The sequence below is a fragment of the Prionailurus bengalensis genome, chromosome D1, assembly GCF_016509475.1.
Source record: "Prionailurus bengalensis isolate Pbe53 chromosome D1, Fcat_Pben_1.1_paternal_pri, whole genome shotgun sequence".
Taxonomy (NCBI): Eukaryota; Metazoa; Chordata; class Mammalia; order Carnivora; family Felidae; genus Prionailurus; species Prionailurus bengalensis.
This window is the reverse complement of record NC_057346.1, coordinates 17,806,079-17,826,371: the sequence shown is the minus strand read 5'-3', so window position 1 is coordinate 17,826,371 and position 20,293 is coordinate 17,806,079. Positions and strand designations below refer to the sequence as shown.

Sequence of the window (20,293 nt, the reverse complement as noted above, 5' to 3'; positions counted from 1 at the left end):
GGAATGCAAATCTGGTCCAACATACTAGTATCAATGTAATTTATATTAAGAGACTAAATAAAAAAAAAAAAACCTGTATGATGTCAATTATTTAACAAAGTTCAACATTCATTCGTGACAAAAAAACTCTCAGCAAGTAGAAATAGAAGTAAACTTCCATAACCTAATAAACAGTATCTACAAAATACCTATAGCTAACATCGCACTTAATGATGAAAGACTAAATATCTTTCTCCCTAAGGTCAGGAAGAAGGCAAGAATGTCCTGTCTTACCACTCCAATTCAACCTCCTAGTGGAAGTCCTAACCAGTACAATAAAGGTAACAACAAGAAATAAAAGATAAACAGATTGGAAACAAAGAAATCGATGTGGTTGTCTATGTGGAAAATCCCAAAAAGCCATTTAATTTTATGTATTTAAAAAAAAAAATTTTTTTTTAATGTTTTATTTTTGAGAGAGAGAGAGAGTGAGCAAAGGAGGGGCAGAGAGAGAGAGGGAGACACAGAATCTGAAGCAGGCTCCAGGCTCTAAGCTGTCAGCACAGAGCCTGACATGGGGCTCAAGCTCATGAACTGAGAGATCATGACCTGAGCCCAAGCCAGATGCTTAACCCACTGAGCCACCCAGGGGCCCCCAAAAAGCTATTTTAAAAAGCTCCAAGGGGCACCTGGGTGACTCATTCAGTTAATTGTCCAACTTTGGCTCAGGTCATGATCTCAAGGTTTGTGAGTTCGAACCCCACAACGGGCTGTGTGCTGACAGCTCAGAGCCTGGAGCCTGCTTCGGATTCCGTGTCTCCCTCTCTCTCTGCCCTTCCCTGCTCACGCTATCTCTCAATCTCAAACATGAAATAAACACTAAAAAAAAAATAAATAAAATAAAAAACTAAAAAAAAGTAAAAGCTCCTAGAAGTAGTGAGTTTATTAGCAAGATCATGGGATACAAAACCAAGAATCAAGCCAATCATATTTCCAAACCATTGGAATTTTAAATCAAAAAAAGATATATCTACAATTGCACCCTCCTCTCCCAAAAGGAAGTACTTTAGTGTAAATCAATCACTTCTTATCAGCTTTAAAAGCAAAGTCATTTCTATTGGTCAAAGCTAAAATAAACAACTAAGCCAAGCAATTAATCTTAGCTCTAAGATACAGCTTCAAATCTTTACAAATACAATTTCAATCTCCCAAAAGCATTCATTTTTGTAACAAAGTAAACATATCAAATAATTAATAATTTGTTTTTTAGAAAAAAAGCCATCACCTGTTCATGTTCAGTACCAAAATCATCATCCTCTGCTCCAATAATATGAGGTGCCATTCGGGGAGAGGGGCTCCCGATGAGTGACTGAGTGTCCTGGTAACATTCAGAGAGAAAAAATAGAGAAATTATCTGTTGGTCAAATTCAGAGAAAAAATGAAGCCAAATCATCAAAAAGAAATGGTTCAGTCAACCGACCAGATTTCATTTTATTGATTTTCTTTAAGTGCTTCACTTTCAAAGAAGTGGTTCTCAAATTTTCAAGGCAATGAATCATTTTAGCAAAGAAAACCACAACAGTATCAACTGTTCTTAGGGAGAAAAAAACATTTCCTCTGGAAATAATTAACACCTTTTGCTCACTACACTCTTGGATATCTGATTCTAATCTCTGTGTACTCCACTCATTTCATATAAACCTTGTTCCAGACAGAAAGTTGGCTTCTGTAAATAATTACAATTCTCAAAAGCTAGATTAGGAAAAGTGAACGAAGACAACAAGACAAAGGAAAAATGAGAATAGAAATGATAAGATGAAGTGAGTGAAGAGGTTAACACAAAGACTTCTATTAACATTGCATAATTGAAAGCTGTCACTGAACCCTGTTTTTTTCATTTTCAATTCATTTTCCTAAGTGCATAATGCAGGGTTTTTCAACCCTGGCACTGCTGACATTTGGGGCTGGATAATTCTTTGTTGTGGGGGCCGTCCTGTGCATTGTACGATGTTAAGCAGCATCCTGGGCCTCTACCCACCCACTACATGCCAGCAGCAGCCTCCCAGCCATGACAATCAAAAACGTTGCCATACACTGCCAAATGTTCCCTGAGGGACAAAATCACTCCCGGTTGCAAATCGCTGGCATAATGCAACAAAATTTTCAAGCGATCGCACAAAATTAAAATCATTTTGTATAGAAACAAAGAACCAGAGTTGCAAACACGAAAATGTAGGTTGGCAGATCTCCCTCCCGTGCCACGGCTCATCCACTTGTCAGCTCACTCACAAGGACGGACTGAGCCGGAAGAAGGCAGTGTGAGGGCACGAGCATACGATATAAAAAATATGCGATGTATGAGGTCCATAAATACTAAAATCAAAGGCCATACAGTATTAAGGAAATAAAAATTGGGGAGGAAACAAGGCAGGCATGAGTTTGGCTCAAACCTGACAGCAGCTGACATGCAGGATCTGGGGCTGAGCAAGGACAGTGGGGCGATCCTGACTCGGGGGCCACGTGCATCTCAGAGCTGAAGGTATGCACATGTAGCCGCAAGATACATGAAGTCATATGTAGCTAAGTCTTCCCTCCTTAAGTGTGCTGCAGCCCTTTGTATTTGCGTCTTCTAACCTTGATTCTGACATTTTTACTGCTTCTTTTTTAAACTCTAAGGCTTTTGTAATTTTTTAAAAAATGGTGCCAACAACAGAAATTTGTTCAGAGTGGTTGTCAAGACAACTTTTGATTTTATAGTTGTTTCCATGTTTCTGAATTTTCAATAACCCTTATGTTGCTAATAATTGACGGATCACTTGCTGTTTAATTAAATCTTTTACTATAAAACTTTATACAAATCTAATTAGAAAACAAAAGCAGAATGTTAAAAGTATTCACATAAGAATATGCAAAATCCAGCAATCTCACTTCTGATTAAATACCCAAAAGAACTAAAAGAAAGCACTTGAATAGATATTTTACGCCCATGGCCACAGCAGCATCATTCACAAAAGCCAAAAGGCAGAAACAACCCAAGTGTACACTGACAGATCAATGGATAAGCAAAACATGGTATATGCAAACAATGGACTATTATTCAGGCTTAAAAAGGAAGGAAATTCTGACATAGGCCACAACATGGATGAACCTCGAAGACACTACGCTAAGTGAAATAAGATAGTCACAAAAGGACAAACACTGTATGATGCTACTTATATAAGGTTCCGAACCTAGTCAAATTCAGAGTAAAACAATGGCTGTTAAGTGCTCTGGGGAGAGGAGAATGGGGAGTCAGTGTTTAATGGATACTGACTCTGAGCTGGGGAAGATGAAAAAGTTCTGGAGACAGATACGGTGACCGTTGTACACGAAGGTCAATACGATTTAATGACAATAAGCTGTATACTTAAAAATTACTAAAATGGTAAATTTTACGTTACGCATTTTTTACCACAATAAGCAAAGTAACACTGAACCACCTAATACTACTATCATGGAGTAGCTCTCCATTTATCAAATCTTACTGAATCAGTTTAAGCTTCTTCTCTCCCCACTCCCCCTCCATCCCCAAATACACAAATATCAGGGGTGTCTGTTACTGAAGTGGAAGGAAAGCGAAAGGAAGCCCTACCGCTTCATGGACTCCATACTCACAGTGTCCTGAATCACTTCGCTTTTCTCTGGGTTTTCCTCTAGATAAATCCTCTCTTTCAGGGCACTCTTGGGACTCTAAAAAAAGACATTCAGTTCATTTCAACAGGCTCCCCAAAAAGGGACAAGGAAAAATAGGGTGGAAAACAAGGTTCCGGATTTCACATTTGTATTTGAAACCACAAAGGATCTTGCATCATACCTCACTCTACTATTTTTTCCCCCGACTTTGGCAAGGCACTTATTCTCTTGGCCTTTTGAGTTTTATGCTGATGAACAATATCACACTAACAGAATAGTTGTACCTCATCTCCAGGACTGAGGGCTAATTTCTACCAAATAAACCTAACTGGATGCATTATGTATCTCTCAAACTAATTATGTCAAAGTCAAACTCTGTCTTTATCCACCACTTCTAACCCCCTCTGCCCCCAACTGTTTCTTTCTATGCAAGTTAAAAGCATTTTGGCCTATTTATAGGAGTGAGATTAAGTTTCTATTTTTCTGTGAGTATCGTGTAGAAGTGACGTGTGGGTTCTTCTAAAATTTACAGAGAATACACAAAGAATATGATGTGTGGAACTTCGATTCTGGAGGATGAGGAACACTCCACAGCAAGGGAGCCATTCGTCAGAGCAGCTGAAAATGAGGTGCAAGAGATTTTTGTGTGAATGCCAACGGGGAACACGCATGCTATTTATACATATACTAAGACAGCACAAGATAAAAACAGTAGCTTCAAATATAAGCTCCACCTTGGACAAATGGACGACTCTGGGTCTTGGACAAGAGACATAAAAGATAAAGATAGAATAATCTTGTCACAGCAGAAAGTGCTGCTGATAACTTGTTATCAAAATTACTGGTCATGTTAAGTAATGTTAAAAGAACACATAAGACAACTAGAAGGAGTTCCCACTGCCCCAAAAAGGGACAATTTAAGCAACAAAAAGAAATAATGAATGCAATGGACTAAAACACAATAAGCAAATATGTTAAAATCTATGAATTCAAAATATTACACACGTGTGTACACACACACACACACACACACACACACACACATCCCCACATTGGTGACCTTTAGATCCTGTGAGGGTACCAACTCCTCTGGAAACAGGTACATCATGGGATAAGAATCAAGTATTTATCCCACATTTCCTGTATCAGCTATATTTTAGGGTCACCTAAAAGCTAATAAGACAAAATTCTTTTAAAATGATTCCATCTGGGGGCGCCTGGGTGGCTCAGTCGGTTAAGCGTCCGACTTCAGCTCAGGTCACGATCTCGCGGTCCGTGAGTTCGAGCCCCGCGTCAGGCTCTGGGCGGATGGCTCAGAGCCTGGAGCCTGTTTCCGATTCTGTGTCTCCCTCTCTCTCTGCCCCTCCCCCATTCATGCTCTGTCTCTCTCGGTCCCCAAAATAAACATTAAAAAAAAATAATAAATAAATAAATAAATAAATAAATAAATAAATAAATAAAATAAAATGATTCCATCTGATAAATACAGAAGGAATGACAAAATTATATCATCCTTTTGAAACCACTAAAGAATGGATGCAGGCATTTTGATCATCAGTGACTGGTGACAACATTATATAAAAGCTTAATGGAAAATTTGATTATGAAGGAGTCATGCTGACATAGTCTGCACACTTTAAACTTACAGTCAGAGAAAGACAACCAGACATCCACCTCCTGATGTGATGTAACAGGATATACACAGTCCCACCCATGAATTGTTCTGGCCAAACAACAGCTCTTAATCTGATCAAGATTCTAGATCTCACTAATAGCTTTCAGGAAATATAGAGAGATGAACATGTTAAACAACACCATGAAAATACAATTAAAATGTGGGTTGCTTTACCAGGCATATGACCCAGTTTCTGTCACAAAAGAACAGCAAGGAAAAAAAAAAAAGGACATAACAAATTAAGAGACTTATGAACCAAAGGCTGAAGACCTTGACTAGATCCTGACTCAGATAAACCAACAGCAGAAAGATCATTATGAGACAATTAGGGTAATCAAATTACATACTTAGAAATTTGATTTGATAATGTTATTACGCCTGTATTTTTGAAAAAGTCCTCTTTTCTCTTCAAGACACATATTGATGAAATAATGTCATGGATTTACTTGAAAAGAATCCTGTATTTGGAGGGTGTGAAGAATGAGGGATACAGACAGAACAAGTTTGAGCACTTGTTGATGACTTCTGAGGCTGGGTGATCAAGTACGTAAAAGGGATCATTATGTTAGCCTCTATTTCTGAATAGGTTTAAAAGTCTCCAAAATAAGTTTTTTTTAAATATCAGCCACAGATTCACAAAAACCAGACAGATGCTCTACATTTTAGATGCTGATTTGTGATGTACTTGCTTCTGCTGTGAGAACCGGGTACAAGGGTGTTCTTCACAGCTTTCTCTGAGGTGAGCATAAGCAGGGAATTTTACAATAACAATGGTATCACAAACATTACAAGAATATTACTTTATAAAATGGGAGCAGAAAATGGGAAACAAGTAAAAGCACTGATTCAAAAGTAAGACCCATTGGTTCCTGTGGTCTTAACAGAGTACAAATGAAACAAACATGGAAATCCACAAGCTAAACAAAGCACATCTTAAGCTTCCAACAGACCTTGTAGGAATTAAACTAGTTATGTGTTCAAGTAAATATCCTAGTTTGCGATGTATTATCTCTCATCTGGATTTCCACAACACCCATTTATTTACCTGGCTTTAATTTCTTCATCTATAAGATAGTGATATTGCTTCTTTAATATTATTATGAGAGTTTAATAAAAGAATATTTGTACCGTAGGCATGACTGTGGACACAAAGTAGGAGGAAGTCAATAAATGGTAACTCTTTATTAGCCATTCAGCACACATTTGCTAGGGTCTTATTAGGCCAAGCAATCTTTTTTCCTTACAGATCTCCCTGTCTCTTTATTGCAATTCATTGCCACACTGACATGTTTCTGATCGTGCCTCTCCACTGCAAGCAAGATAGAGCCCAAACTTGCATTCATTCTGTTGTTCATTCAAATACTTATTATAGGGGCGCCTGGGTGGCTCAGTCGGTTAGGTGTCCAATTTCGGCTCAGGTCATGATCTCAAGGTTCGTGGGTTCGAGCACTGCATTGGGCTCTATGCTGACAGCTCAGAGCCTAGAGCCTACTTCAGGTTCTGTGTCTCCCTCTCTCTCCATCTCTCTCCTACTCGTGCTCTCTCTCTCTCAAAGAACATTAAAAAAAAAAATTAAAAAAAAAACAAAACAAATACTTACTAAACACCAAGTACATCTCAAATAATCTCAAGTCACTGGAATGTTTATTTCTACACTTGCCAATTCACTCTGTGTTTCATAAAGTTGTATTTCTTTTTTTCTTTTAATTTTTAGGGGGGGACAAGGGGAGAGAGAGAAAGAGAGAGAATCTTAAGCACAGGCTCCACACTCAGTGCAGAGCCTAACGTGGGGCTCGATCTCATGACTACGAGACGACGACCTGAGCCGAAATCAAGAGTCATATGCTCAACTGACTTAGCCACCCAGGTGCCTCCATCAAGTTGTATTTCTAACCCACATATTTCATTGTAACATTCCTCTAAATAAAAGGTAAAATTCAAAGTTTTCTTTTGTACCATCTGTTCTGAATTCCTGATTGTAGGATCTGCCAGACTTTGGAGACATGGAGTCAAATAAGACTGTCCCTGTCCTCTCAAGAAACTATCGAATGGTAAAGACGAGCCATGAAAACAGGAGAAGCAGCAGTGAATCTAAAAGGAGAATGTGAGAAGGACCTCCCCAAAACAGTACTTCTAGAACAACTTGAAGGCCTTTAAAACCTGAACTCAAGCCTCTGTTTCTAAGATAAACTCTAGCCATTCCATTCATCATCCCAAATACCAGTAAAATTTTCACTGCTCTCCCAAAATGTTATGCATTTTTACTCCTCAGGGCTTTTGTTTATATTTCAGGTAATGGTACTTTAGAGCTAGATGTAGGCAGATCACATACTATCGGGTTAAGTCAGCAAATTAGTTAACTCCCTTTGGCCACAGTTTTTTCTTCTGTAAAATTATGGTAACAATAGTACTACTTCATAAGGCTGTTTTGAGAATTAACTAAAATAAGTAACATAAACGAGTCATTATAGCATATGGTGTGTATGGCCAGGAAATGTTTTTTTCTTGAGTCAAAATTGAAATGTTTCATTAAAACCTTTAGCCTATTGACCAATCATAAGACTGTTATGTTAGCACTGTCTTTCCAAAAAAAAAAAAAAAACAAAAAAAATCCTCAAATTTTCCCTGAATGAAGGACTGAGTCATTGGGCCTAAGCCTCAAAAGGTGGCCTGAATGATGGCTTTAACTGGTGGCTTCCAAACTTTTTTATCACAACCTTCAATAAGAAAAAGAAATTTTAATTGTTGGGGAGCCTGGGTGGCTCAGTTGGTTGAGCGTCCGACTTTGGCTTGGGTCATGATCTTGCAGTTTGTGGGTTCGAGCCCCTCATTGGGTTCTGTGCTGACAGCTCGGAGCCTGGAGCCTGCTTCGGATTCTGTGTCTCCCTCCCTCTCTGCCCCTCCCCCGCTCATCCTCTGTCTCTCAAAAAATAAATAAAATAAACGTTAAAAAAATTTAAAAAGAGAAAGAAATTTTACATTGTTAACCAGCATACGGACGAACACACACACGCGCGCACACACATGTGTATATAGCAAAAGTCACAAGAAGTAACAGTTACCTCATCTACATTTTGCAAAGCATTATTTCCTATACTATTCTTTCTTTTTTAATGCTAGCCCTAATCCACTAAACTGACTCCATGATCTACAGTTTCCAAAAGACTGGTTTAGACTATTTTCCTCCTCACTTTTAAAGAGGGTGGTCTACTTTTTTAAGTCATTATTCTTATCACTGCATACCATTTACAAAGTATTGCTCAGTAAGCAACAGTGAACTTAGCTTTTAAGTACTCGTATGACTATGGTGCTACATCATATTCAATTTGAAATATTTTCTTATGATCTTCTTAACAAATACCCATGTTTATCTGGCAATTCTGGGGTTAATCAAGAAAGCATTACTAAACAAGGGCTATTAACTCAAGTCTATCTAACAGGACTAAGGCTTTTCCTCTTTGTAATGGCAAAGTGCCCCATGATTCAAGACTGAGTCACTCTGACCACAAATGGAATATTAACATGCACTTAAAGATATCAACAGTTGGCTTCTTGGTTCAGTAAAAAAACACTAGCATTATTAACTTCTCAACCCACAAACAAGAGGCCTGCTGGGAAATTCCACCTCCTCAAAAGAAACATTTGGCAATGTGTGTCTAAGGGAAAAAGTGAACTCTGGAATTAAAAGCTCATATACAACAGTGGCCAGGATTTCTGCTCATCAGATTGCTCTATTAAAGGCGGTGGTGATAAAAAGAAAGTATAAGAGAACACCTCTTATTCACGTAACTTAAAATCAAATATGGAAAGGAGCTGTAAAGAAGAATACAAGACCAAGACGTAGAACACTTACTTCTGCGCTGTCACTACTGGGCCGAGAAGCATCTCCGCTGCTGTAGTCGATTCTCCCTAGTCCGTCACCAGGGTCTGCTTCTACCTCACTGACTGTCGGGGGGTCACCTAAAGACCTGGAGGACGTAACTACAGCTCCATCCTAAAACAGATTAAACACACAAACACACACACACACAAACACACCAACACAATAAAAAAAAAGTCATTACTGACTGCATAAAGAAACAGACTCACGCTGCAATCTAAACGGAGACTGGTAAAAGCTGGCCAGTTTGATGCGATCAAGAAAGTTTAAACCTTTAAAAATTTAAAGCATCAGTAGTTACTAATTCTGTGGTTCTAAAATGGCATGATCTGAATTTAGCAAAGAGAATAAAAGTTCAAACTTCTGAAGAGAACACAAAGGTTAAATTGTATAATTCATATTTCCTGCCCATTACAGCAAAGATTATTACGCTATAGATTCTGGTTAACTACCTTCTAACACTTTAAAATTTAAAAAAATTGCCAATTCTGGGACACAATACTATAATATAAATTATTACAGGCTTTTAGATCAGGAACCATGTTTTTATTGTTTGAACAGAATAAGAATGTTGTCTTCACTCAGTAATTATAACAACATAAAACTGTCAACATTACTGAGGCATATGACTCAAAATTTCATAGAGATAATGGGACTAAAAGTAATGAAAAAAAAAAATACTGTGTAAATGGAAAGTAACACCAAACCAGGAAGTCAGGAGACCTGACAGCTGTGCGACCTTGTGTAAGTCACTTAACCAGTGTAGCCCCTTATTTTCTCAACCACATGATTTTTTGACTTTAAAATGAGATGAGGCTAGATGATCTCAAAGAATCTGCGGCTTTCTATGAACCAGTGTTTTTCACTTATAGACTCAGGAAGCATGATAAATCAAGAGCTTTTACTCAGTTTAAATGGTGCAGGTAATTTGTCCGTTTTGCTTTAAGATAAATTATAAGGAGCCTTTCATATTCCAAACATGAATATTACAGAATATAAATCCGGTTAAGCTATTTTTCTAATGAGACCATCATCTCCATAACTGATACCTATGTAACAAACTCTGTTTAAATCTAGTTTAAAATTCCAGTAAAAATATAGTTGTAAACAATATGAAAGTGCTTTGAACTCATCAGACTGGGTTTAAATCCAGTTCCGCTGCTTTTGAGGTACACGACCTCAGACAAGTTATTTCCTCTCTCTGAGGTTCTCTAAGTGTACACGCAGAATGGGGGGAAACAATAGTAGTATCTAATCTTGGAGGCTTGTTGTGAAGATTAAGCAAGAAAACGCTTGTCTCTGTATTTAGCATAATGCCTGTCATTTTATAAAATCTGTTCCTAAAAACTTAACTGCCATTCTGTTACAAAATGGCAGAATGAGTCTCAAAAATGTAAATATATGCGTCTGAATACATTTTGGTAGTTTGTTACATCAAAGCAAAAGCACTCAATTCTTTTTAAAGTTATTACGGAACAAAGAAACATGATATCATGAGCAAGCAGAGAATTAGAAGCCCACATTTCTTTTAGTTCATCATTATTTCTGTAACATGCTACACAGGACATCCTGTTGGCCTAGGCTAGAAAAAAAAATCACTTTTAAAAAAGGCAACTGCAACCCTCTGAACTGAACACATTCCCAGAAGAAAAATCTCCTGCAAAAAGTTGGGTAGCATTTTTAACAGCGATGCTACCTGAGCAGAGCCTGTGGCTTTGGATAACTGCTCTTGCAGCTGAGGAATGTGTTTCTTGGCCTCTTGGATCTCTTTTAGCAATCTTTGGGCAGGTGTTCGGTTGTAATCTTCCTGCAATAACTGAAAAGTTATAAAAATATTTTGAGAATTAATTACTTATGTCCAGAAAATATAGAAAAAGTCCATTCTTAATAAATTAGCAGATGGCATTGATTACAATACTGCGTGATTGTGATCATGACAAATATCAACTCAACTATGCCCACTCACATTTCCACTGGCCTGTAAACAGCCCCATTTCTAATTTAGTACCTGCAGCCGTTCTTGTTCTTTCTGTAACATTTTTCTCAGAATTTCTACTTTCTGGTTATGAACCACATTGTTTTCCTCCTAGAAAAAAGATAAAAAAAACAACAACAACAACCAAACAAAAAAGAACCAATACAGGGAAAGTGAAGCTAAAATAAATAGCAGTTATGAAGACAGGCTATTAGACATGACAAGGTTATTGAGAAATTTCAGCCCTTTTATTTCACTTTTACTAAACTAGGTTCAAGAAAACATTAAATACTGATTATTAGCTGGAGAAATGAAATTGCCTTAAGTACAAGAATAAGATCTTACACTTTCCATCCTTTGGATCTGCATTGCCAATCCCCATGCACGACTCCTAGTACCTCCTGCCTGAAATATTAAGACAGCTCCCTAACTCGTCTCTCTTTGCTTCACAACCCTATAATATTTTATCTAATTAGCCTTCCTAAAATCACTCTCTCGCTCCCCCCAAATTTTAATAGGTTCTTACTGCCCACCCAGTTACATGTAAATGAGTCTGGTAGTTGTGATTTTTCAAATAGTCTTACCTTTTTCAAGCCTCATCTCCCACTACTTCAAGCCTTCATAGGCACCGACCAAACGAGAGTCCTGGCAACTTCCCCCCAACACTTGGTGCTTTCTTGGCTCTTCGTTTCTGTTTATTCTACTTCTTTTACCTGGGCTACTTTTCTCCCACTGCCACCACTTAAGTGATACCCATTTTTCAAGGTCCAATTCAAATAATAGCCCTCCATAAAGTCCTTCCTTACTACAACTGGATGTACTTCCTCCCTTTGAATTGTCACAGAACTTAGTATTTTCCCCTTCGTAATGCCTACATTCTGCCTTTGTAATTACTCATATACCCTTGATTCTATCTCAAACAACAAAGGTTTAAGTACCTACTGTATGCCGAGCAATATTTTAAGCACTGGGGACACAACAATACACAAACAAAAATACCTCTGTCTTCTTAAACTATATATTCTAAGATAACTGGGGACCTTGAACATAGGGTATCTTAACTGTATTTTTGTGAATGACTTCCTGTTTTGTATATGGCAGGTGTTAAGTATTTGTTACTTAAATGTGTTATCCCAATACCCTATAATCATTTCAAAGTATTATGTAAATTTTTATATTAGGGAGCTGTTTTCTACTATCTTGAACTTGAATTTGTCAGCTCAACACTTCAAAAGTCTTAATATAAAGCAAAGGCACCATTATATAAACTGAGCATTTATAAAGACGTGTTCCCCCTCTTACCCCCATGAGCACAGGACTAGTAATTCTCTCCATGTTCCCAGATGCTCCAGGTGAATGAGGGGATGTCATGATGGGAGACATATGTCCAATGACTGATGACTCTACTTCAGAATCGGCAAGTGGAATCTGGGGCGACCCAGGTGGGCGTCCCTGAACAGTGAGAGCTACATAGGAACCAGCTTTGGAGGGGTAGATAGAGGAAGGGGAGGGAAGGAAAAAGAACATTGTCACCTTTTTTTACAGCATTTCACTACTTCATCTTTGACAGTTCTATAAGATCCAGTTATGTAAGCAAGCATGATCTGCTAACCATTGCTCCAGAAAAAAAGAATCCAACTTGTCATTTCTCTTTTGTTACTCCCCTAAAAATCTAAAAGAACAGTGCCATTTTCAGATAGCAAATTACCACTCAAAATATCAGATATTACATAAAAGCAAATAAAATTTCTAGTCCCAAGAATTGTTTTTAATTTAGGGAAGAGTGTGTTAGTAGCAACCATCTACTAATGGTTATGTTCAATTAATTTCTCAAATGTAAATTTAAGGAATGATCCTATTTTAAGACGCTATAATGAGGCAGGGATTAACCAATTTTCTAGAATATCATGATGCACTTTTAAATTAACTTTAAAAAATGCATATGACCAAAAAAACCCACGAAAATTGGAGAAGAAAACCCAATAAATAAATAGTGAGTTTTTATTTTAAACTGTGGAGAAGACAGAAATTCACTAAGCATATTACAGGGGGAAGAAAGCACAGAAAGCAAAATCAACCCTGACCAGAAAGACTCGACAACAGACGCTCATTTATCTAGCATTGAGAAAAAATGAGACTTTCAAATTAAGGACTTTTCTAGATAGCTGACCTTTGAATAACAAAATCTTCCTCTTAGACTTTCCAATAGAACCTTTAAATGCATTCATACTTTTCTCCCTATTTAACTGTCCATGGAACTCACTGTCAATTATTTCAGTGTCTGGGGTCCTAAAAACCATTTTTTTTTTAACACTTATTGGTCACAAATGCTATTATTTGGGGGTATTTTAGGTACATATACTTTTCAAGGTTTTCTTTTATTATATTTCTCTCTGTGAGAAAGTCATCTACTATGTCTTATTTACTTATCCATGTGCTTGCCTCTGTTAGCTTCCTATTTCTTCCCTTCCCTTCCTCAGCTATCTTTCAACTGCTTCCATTTGAAATCACTTGTATTATGTCTAGAAAATGCATTCATTACACAGTAGGACATGGGGGACCTCCAGTGTAAGTATAGTATACTTTAGTATGCTATAGTATACACAGGTTTGAGGCACTGCAAATTTATATCTGTTGGACACTCAGAGTGTTTTATGCTTTAAGTTTTTAGCTAGGCTCTCGTTATTAGATAAGTCATATTTTGCTATAGTGCTAGGATTTAATTTTTTAAGTAAAATTTACATTGGAGTGGATAAAATATATAACCTAAAAAACTAAAGAAATCATCTTTTTATACTCTGCAATAGTTAGTTATCAGGCATATATTTAGTTATTATCATAAGCCATCATATTTATGTAGCACATAAAAATGCATAAATCACAATCTCATCATATAAATAATCAAATTTATTCATAAACGCAGACCTAATTTTGATTGTCCCTTTTCTTTTTAAAACATACTGAGATTAAGAACTATGATCACAGTGACCATTTAGAGCACTGGGAGTCTGATAAACGTAAAAGAATTCAAGGGTTGTTTTAAACAGTAAGATGGCCAAGGAGGAATGCCATTTATTAAGTTTATCCAAAAGATGTCCAGTCTATGAAAAAAAAATGGATTAAATAAAACAGTAGTGTTTCTGCTCAGCTATAAATATTTATTTGTAGTCTACTTTAAAAAAAATTTTTTTAATGTTTATTTTTGAGAGAATGAGAGAAACAGAACATGGGTGGGGGAGGGGCAGAGAGAGAGGGAGACCCAGAATCCCAAGCAGGCTCCAGGCCCTGAGCTGTCAGGACAGAGCCCAACGACGGGCTTGAGCTCATGAACCGTGAGATCATGACCTGAGATGAAGTCAGATGCCTAACTGAGTGAGCCACCCAGGTGCCCCAATTGTAGTCTACTTTACTGTGGAATAGTCTGATGCAGAAGATTCTAAATTCTTAACTCTGGAGATTTCCAAGAGATCACTACCCTGCATTTTATTTAATCATTTACTCATCTGAGGAAACATGATTATGCCAGATGATTTTTAAAGTTCCATTTCAGTTCATCTGGGTCATTCCATCTCAATTCTCAATCTCTTCCCCCTCAGATGACTCATGCATTTTCCATATTACCATATGCTTTCCGTATTACCATATTACCAAGAATGACAAGGATATTATAATCAACCATGTATACGTAGTGGACCGAAGATAGTTATTAGTAAATTAAGAATTTTCGCCTCAGACTTTCCTTTAATGCAGGGTTAAAGCAAACTCCAGCCAAGAGGCTAAGTCCAGCCCAGACTGTTCTGACAAAATAAAGTTTTACTGAAACACAGCCACACCCGTTCATTTACATACTGTGTATGGCTGTTTTTGTGCTACAATGACAAAGTTGACTAGCACACTGTAAGGCCCACAAATCCTAAAATATTTACTATCTGGCCTATCACAGAAAATGTTTGCTGATCCCTACTTTAAGGAATTCAGAAACCAATTAACACTAAGAATAACACTTACATTTGATTAGCTTCACCACTTCCAAATGGTTTGAATGAGTCACCAATGTACCATTCACCTTTAAGAAAATGGAAAGTGCATGTCAGGTACATTTCACTGAGAATGGAGAAATCGACTTCAGGAATTATTATACATAGTACACATAACTACATTAAAATATGTATGTTTTGGGTGCAATACTCACTTTTCTCACTGTTCTATAACGTATACTCAGCAATCAAATGAAGTTGAATGCAAAATAAGGCCTTGATTTAAAGGACATTACAATTTACCATGAAAAATAACAAAATACACCATGCAACAGGTTTTACAAGTCCTTCACAGTGAAGGACTCTTGCAAACAAAAAGGACTTCTCTGCTTTTAATTACAAATTCTCTGATTTGTCAAAATCATACTAATTTTTTTGAAAGATAAAAAAAAAGCAATATTTCCACAATACTCAATTTACTTTGAGTTTTCCAATCGTGACCTAATCTTTACAATGAAAATTAATTTTCAGACAGGCTAACTGTGGGAAAGGTTATCCAAAGTCTCAACTAAACCAAATTAAGATATAAATATCAAACACGGATCTAACATTATTTTTGTTGATGTAAGTAATGCTAATTTTTACAAGTTCAAATATGTCGGTATCAAAAACAGCAGTAAAATACTAACCATGCGCACCAGAGATGATCACTATTAACCAAGAAATTTAATCTGTGAGACACTATTTTAGCAAACACACACCAGATACACAGGCACATATACATATACATTATATCTGCCTTTTTTTCTGCAAATACTTTTTTATTCTACTGTGGATATCTTTCGATACAGGTACACACAGACCTAATCCATTCTTTTTTTAACAGATGTAGATGAAATGGAATTTCTTTCTCTCACCCTCCATTTATGCACATTTGCCTGTTTACAAATTTTCAATATGATAAGGCTGAAATGAATTTCCCTGTATATATACCAGTTCACATTTGTAAACTTACTTTCTTAGGTTTAAGTTCCTAAAAGCAAAGTTTCTGGTCAAAGGTTATATACTTTTTGAAAGTATATAATTTTTGATGCAAATTCACAGATTTCCATCCAAATAGATTCTACCCAATTTATACTCACAAGTTTATGAAAACAGCCATTTTACCATACCTAAACTATGCCAAATGTGTATTATCAATAATCTTTAAAATTCCTCACAACCAAATATATTTGCACCTACCATTTTATTTTTAAATGTTTGTTTATTTTTGAGAGAGAGCACGCACCCAAGCTGGGGAGGTGCAGAGAAGAGGAAACAGGATCCGAAGCAGGCTCCGCACGGTCAGTGCACAGCCTGATGTAGGGCTTGAACTCACAAACTGTGAGATCATGACCTGAGCTCAAGTCAGATGCTCAACCAACTGAGCCACCCACCCAGGCGCCCCTCACTCACCATTTTAATTTCTACTTCTTTGTTACCAGTGAGGTGAGACATATTCTCTATAATATTTATTTCAGTTACTTTGGGGAACTGATAAAATTCTTTGCCTATTTTTCTATTAAGCTATTTATTTATTCTTTTCTTAGGAATTTAAAAATGCTCTTTACAAGCAAGGATATCCCACTCTATACTAAGTTTCAAATATTTTTTTTCCAGGTAGTTGTAAATACATTCATGGTGTGTTTTCCTGTACAGTAATTTGATTTTAAGTACTCAAATTACTCAACTGTCTCAAGAATAATTACTAACTGGGGCGCCTGGGTGGCTCCATCGGTTAAGCATCCAACTCTTGATTACGGCAGAGCATCAGGCTCTGCACTGACAAGTGTGGAGCCTGCTTGGAAGTGTCTCTCCCTCTCTCTGCCCCTCTCCCACTTGCGTGCGTGCTCTCTTTCCCTCTTTCTCTCTCAAAATAAATAAATAAGCTTAAAAAAAAGAGTAATTAGTAACCAATCCACTCTTTTCATGCTTGTCAGATTTCCAGGCTTGTTTCTGGATTGATAGGTCTATATCTAGACTAGAGCCACTTGCTTTGAATTAATCCTTACATCTCATCTCACACATACCCATACACATAACATGTGTTTGTTTTTTTAGCTATTCTTATACCTCTGTAAAATTCATTTGGAAGAATCATCAGTTTCACAAGTAGTGACACATCTCCTCAATCATATTAGTATATTTTGATGAGACTTTCTTGCTAACAGATTAGTCTGTAGAGAAATGATCTTTATAACTGACTTACTTTCCTATCCCAGAACAAGACTCCATTTATTCGAGTCTTTTATTAAGCCCTTCAGTAGAATAATATTAACCTTAAAATAAATAATTTTTTATAAATACATCCTATATACTGCACTGTTTTTGTAAAACTCCAAGTGAAAAATCCAACCCCAAATATGGCTAATATATGCTGTTTTTTAATCTACCATAAATTCCATCTTTTCCTTACCTTGATGATTCGATCACCTGTCTGTACTCCAGCCCGCATGGCTGCTCCATCTGTAAGAAAAATTAATTACTCAAAATGTAATTCATTTGCCACGTACTGATAATCTTCTTGAAAAAGGCAACATAACCAAATGGTTAAAAAACATGGGCTCTGCCACTCGCTAGCTGTGTGACCATAAAATCAGTCAATTTTATGTTTTCTTACTCTAAGCCTCAATATCACCTATAAAATGGGGATGAAAAATACCTATCTCCAACTATAGTACCCAAATAAAGTATTTGACATAGAGTAACAGAACATATTATTATTATCATTTTGGGAAAAGCAGAAGTTTTTGAGCATATAACCATTTCTTTAATCTGGTCTACCAAAATATCTCTGGTGCCATGAAAAAAATAAAAGTCCATAAATTTCTGTAAGTGATAATGAATAAACATGAACAAGGAGTCATACGGTTTCTAAAACTACATGAGACTGTTTTCTTCCTAGTGAGTACAAAGAAAATCACCTAGGGTAAATTTGTACCTATAAATATGACACTAAAGACTGATCTAGCCCAACAGGCCACATGACCAGCAATGCATGTGATTATTTTATTATGCGCAAGAAACATGAAGCTTTTCTGTTCTTACTCTGTTTGCTCCCAAGTGACAAGACTGTTTTAAAAAATGCCTTGCCTTCTTTGACAGACTGTACGAAGACTGGATTGTCTCCACTGACCGTCAGCCCAAATCCATTGTCATCCTTCTGGATGATCACACAACGCTGAACAAGACCTGCACAAGAACCACAGGGTAAAGAGAGAAGGAAGAGAAAATGGAGAGAAAAAGACATTATTACATATTAATAATGAACTGTAATGAACTGTATTCTATCTGGAGAAACACAAGATGACATGTGAGGCCCTTATCAAAAATCAGAGTACTAACCCCATAAACAAAACAAACACAAGAACATCACGAAGAGCCACGTATGTTGGTCTCTCACTGGACAGGTAGAGTAGAATTGCCTCAAGATTAAAAACAGCTACGGCAAAGTGGAAAAGATGAATTATTAGAGAGGAGACAGAACGGAAGCCTATTCACATCTCTGCTATTTATCTGTAACACAAAATCCTCCCCACCGCACTGTGTTTTTTGGTGCTCTAATTAGTATTTAAACCCAAGAAAATCAAGTATTTTGGGACATAAGGCTAGAAGCATCCCCTGGTAAACCCTAGAGAAATCCAATCTCACTCTCAGAAAAATCTACTCAGAAAAAACTGACTATGTAAGGGAAACTGACTATACAAAGAAGAGCACCGGCAGATCTTCTCCCAAAACGAACAAGTTCAAAGACAGACCCCGGCTCATAGAAAAAATAAACAGAAAGGAGAAAAAAGTAGAAAAGACAAAGAAAGAACCTGCGAGCTCAACCAGTTCATTCCTTTCACACACTCACCTGGATTCTACAGGAGAACTGTTTTCCTTTTAGCTAGACAGCAAACAAAAGTAGTCAAGGCAAGGCGAGAGAAAGAGGGCCACAACCAGAGGAAGAGAGATGTCCCATCACAGAACCCTGACTGACACCCAGGGCTGTTTGATCACAGATCAAGATCTAAAGATCCTGAACTCTGTGTTAGCCAGAGATTTAACACTTTCAGCTTTGCAGTATCTAAATGCTTCACCAAAAATCAATATACAAAATATGGAAAATAATGCAAGTATAGTGATGATGAGAAAATAAAAATTTCTTCAGAATAAAGATTTTTATACAAAGAGCATGACCTTTTAAATAAGTCTGATGCACAAAACAAAGGGTATGTTAAAGATTGCATGTTAATGAATACACGTATTTCTCGCTGTTGTGCAATGTCACAAGTATGTGAGCCTACTACAACCGAAAGCCTGGAATAAGTATATCACAGTACAGGAAACACAAACTATGAACCTCACTCATAACCCTACATGAGAAATTAAAGTGAATCATGGACCTAAACACAAAGGTTTCAACTTTTCATAAGAAAACACAAGAAAAAATCATCAAGACCTTAGGGTAGGCAGAGATCTTTTAGGATGCAAAATGCATCAACCATAGAAGAAAAAAAATCATACATTGGACTCAAAATTTTAAATATCTGCTCTTCCAAACACTGATAAATGAAAAGGCAAGCCACAGAGTAGGAGAAAATATTCACAACACAAATATCTGATAAAGGACTTGTGTCTTTATTATATTTAAACAACAAAAAGGACTTGTGTCTTTATTATATTTAAACAACAACTCTACAATTCAATAATAGGGGACACATTTTACTTTATTTATTTTAAATGTTAATTTATTTTTGTGAGAGAGAGACAGAGAGAGAGAGAGAGACAGAGCATGAGCAGGGGAGGGAGACACAGAGTCCGAAGCAGGCTCTAGGCTTTGAACTGTCAGCACAGAGCCTGACGCGGGCCTGAACTCTGGAACGGCGAGATCATGACCAGAGCCAGTCAGCTGCTTAACCAACTGAGCCACCCAGGCGCCCCTAGGGGGACACCTTTTAAAACAACAAACGATTTCAGGGCACCTGGCTGGATCAGTCAGTGAAGCATGTGACTCTTGAATTCGGGGTTGTGAGTTCAAGCTCCATGTTGGGTGTGGAGATTACTTAAAAATAAAATTATATTGGGGCGCCTGGGTGGCTCAGTTGGTTAAG

The 20,293-nt window shown here is 37.1% G+C and overlaps 1 protein-coding gene across 1 annotated transcript in view; it reads right to left on the bottom strand.

The window, feature by feature from the left end:
* Nucleotides 1-20,293, bottom strand: part of ARHGEF12 (Rho guanine nucleotide exchange factor 12) — a 150,496-nt gene that overhangs the window by 45,013 nt on the left and 85,190 nt on the right. Inside the window, 9 exon segments of the mRNA XM_043579638.1 lie at nt 1,265-1,357; nt 3,634-3,708; nt 9,180-9,320; nt 10,903-11,022; nt 11,215-11,292; nt 12,484-12,662; nt 15,190-15,247; nt 17,614-17,663; nt 18,291-18,389. Coding sequence (XP_043435573.1) covers nt 1,265-1,357; nt 3,634-3,708; nt 9,180-9,320; nt 10,903-11,022; nt 11,215-11,292; nt 12,484-12,662; nt 15,190-15,247; nt 17,614-17,663; nt 18,291-18,389 — 893 coding nt within the window.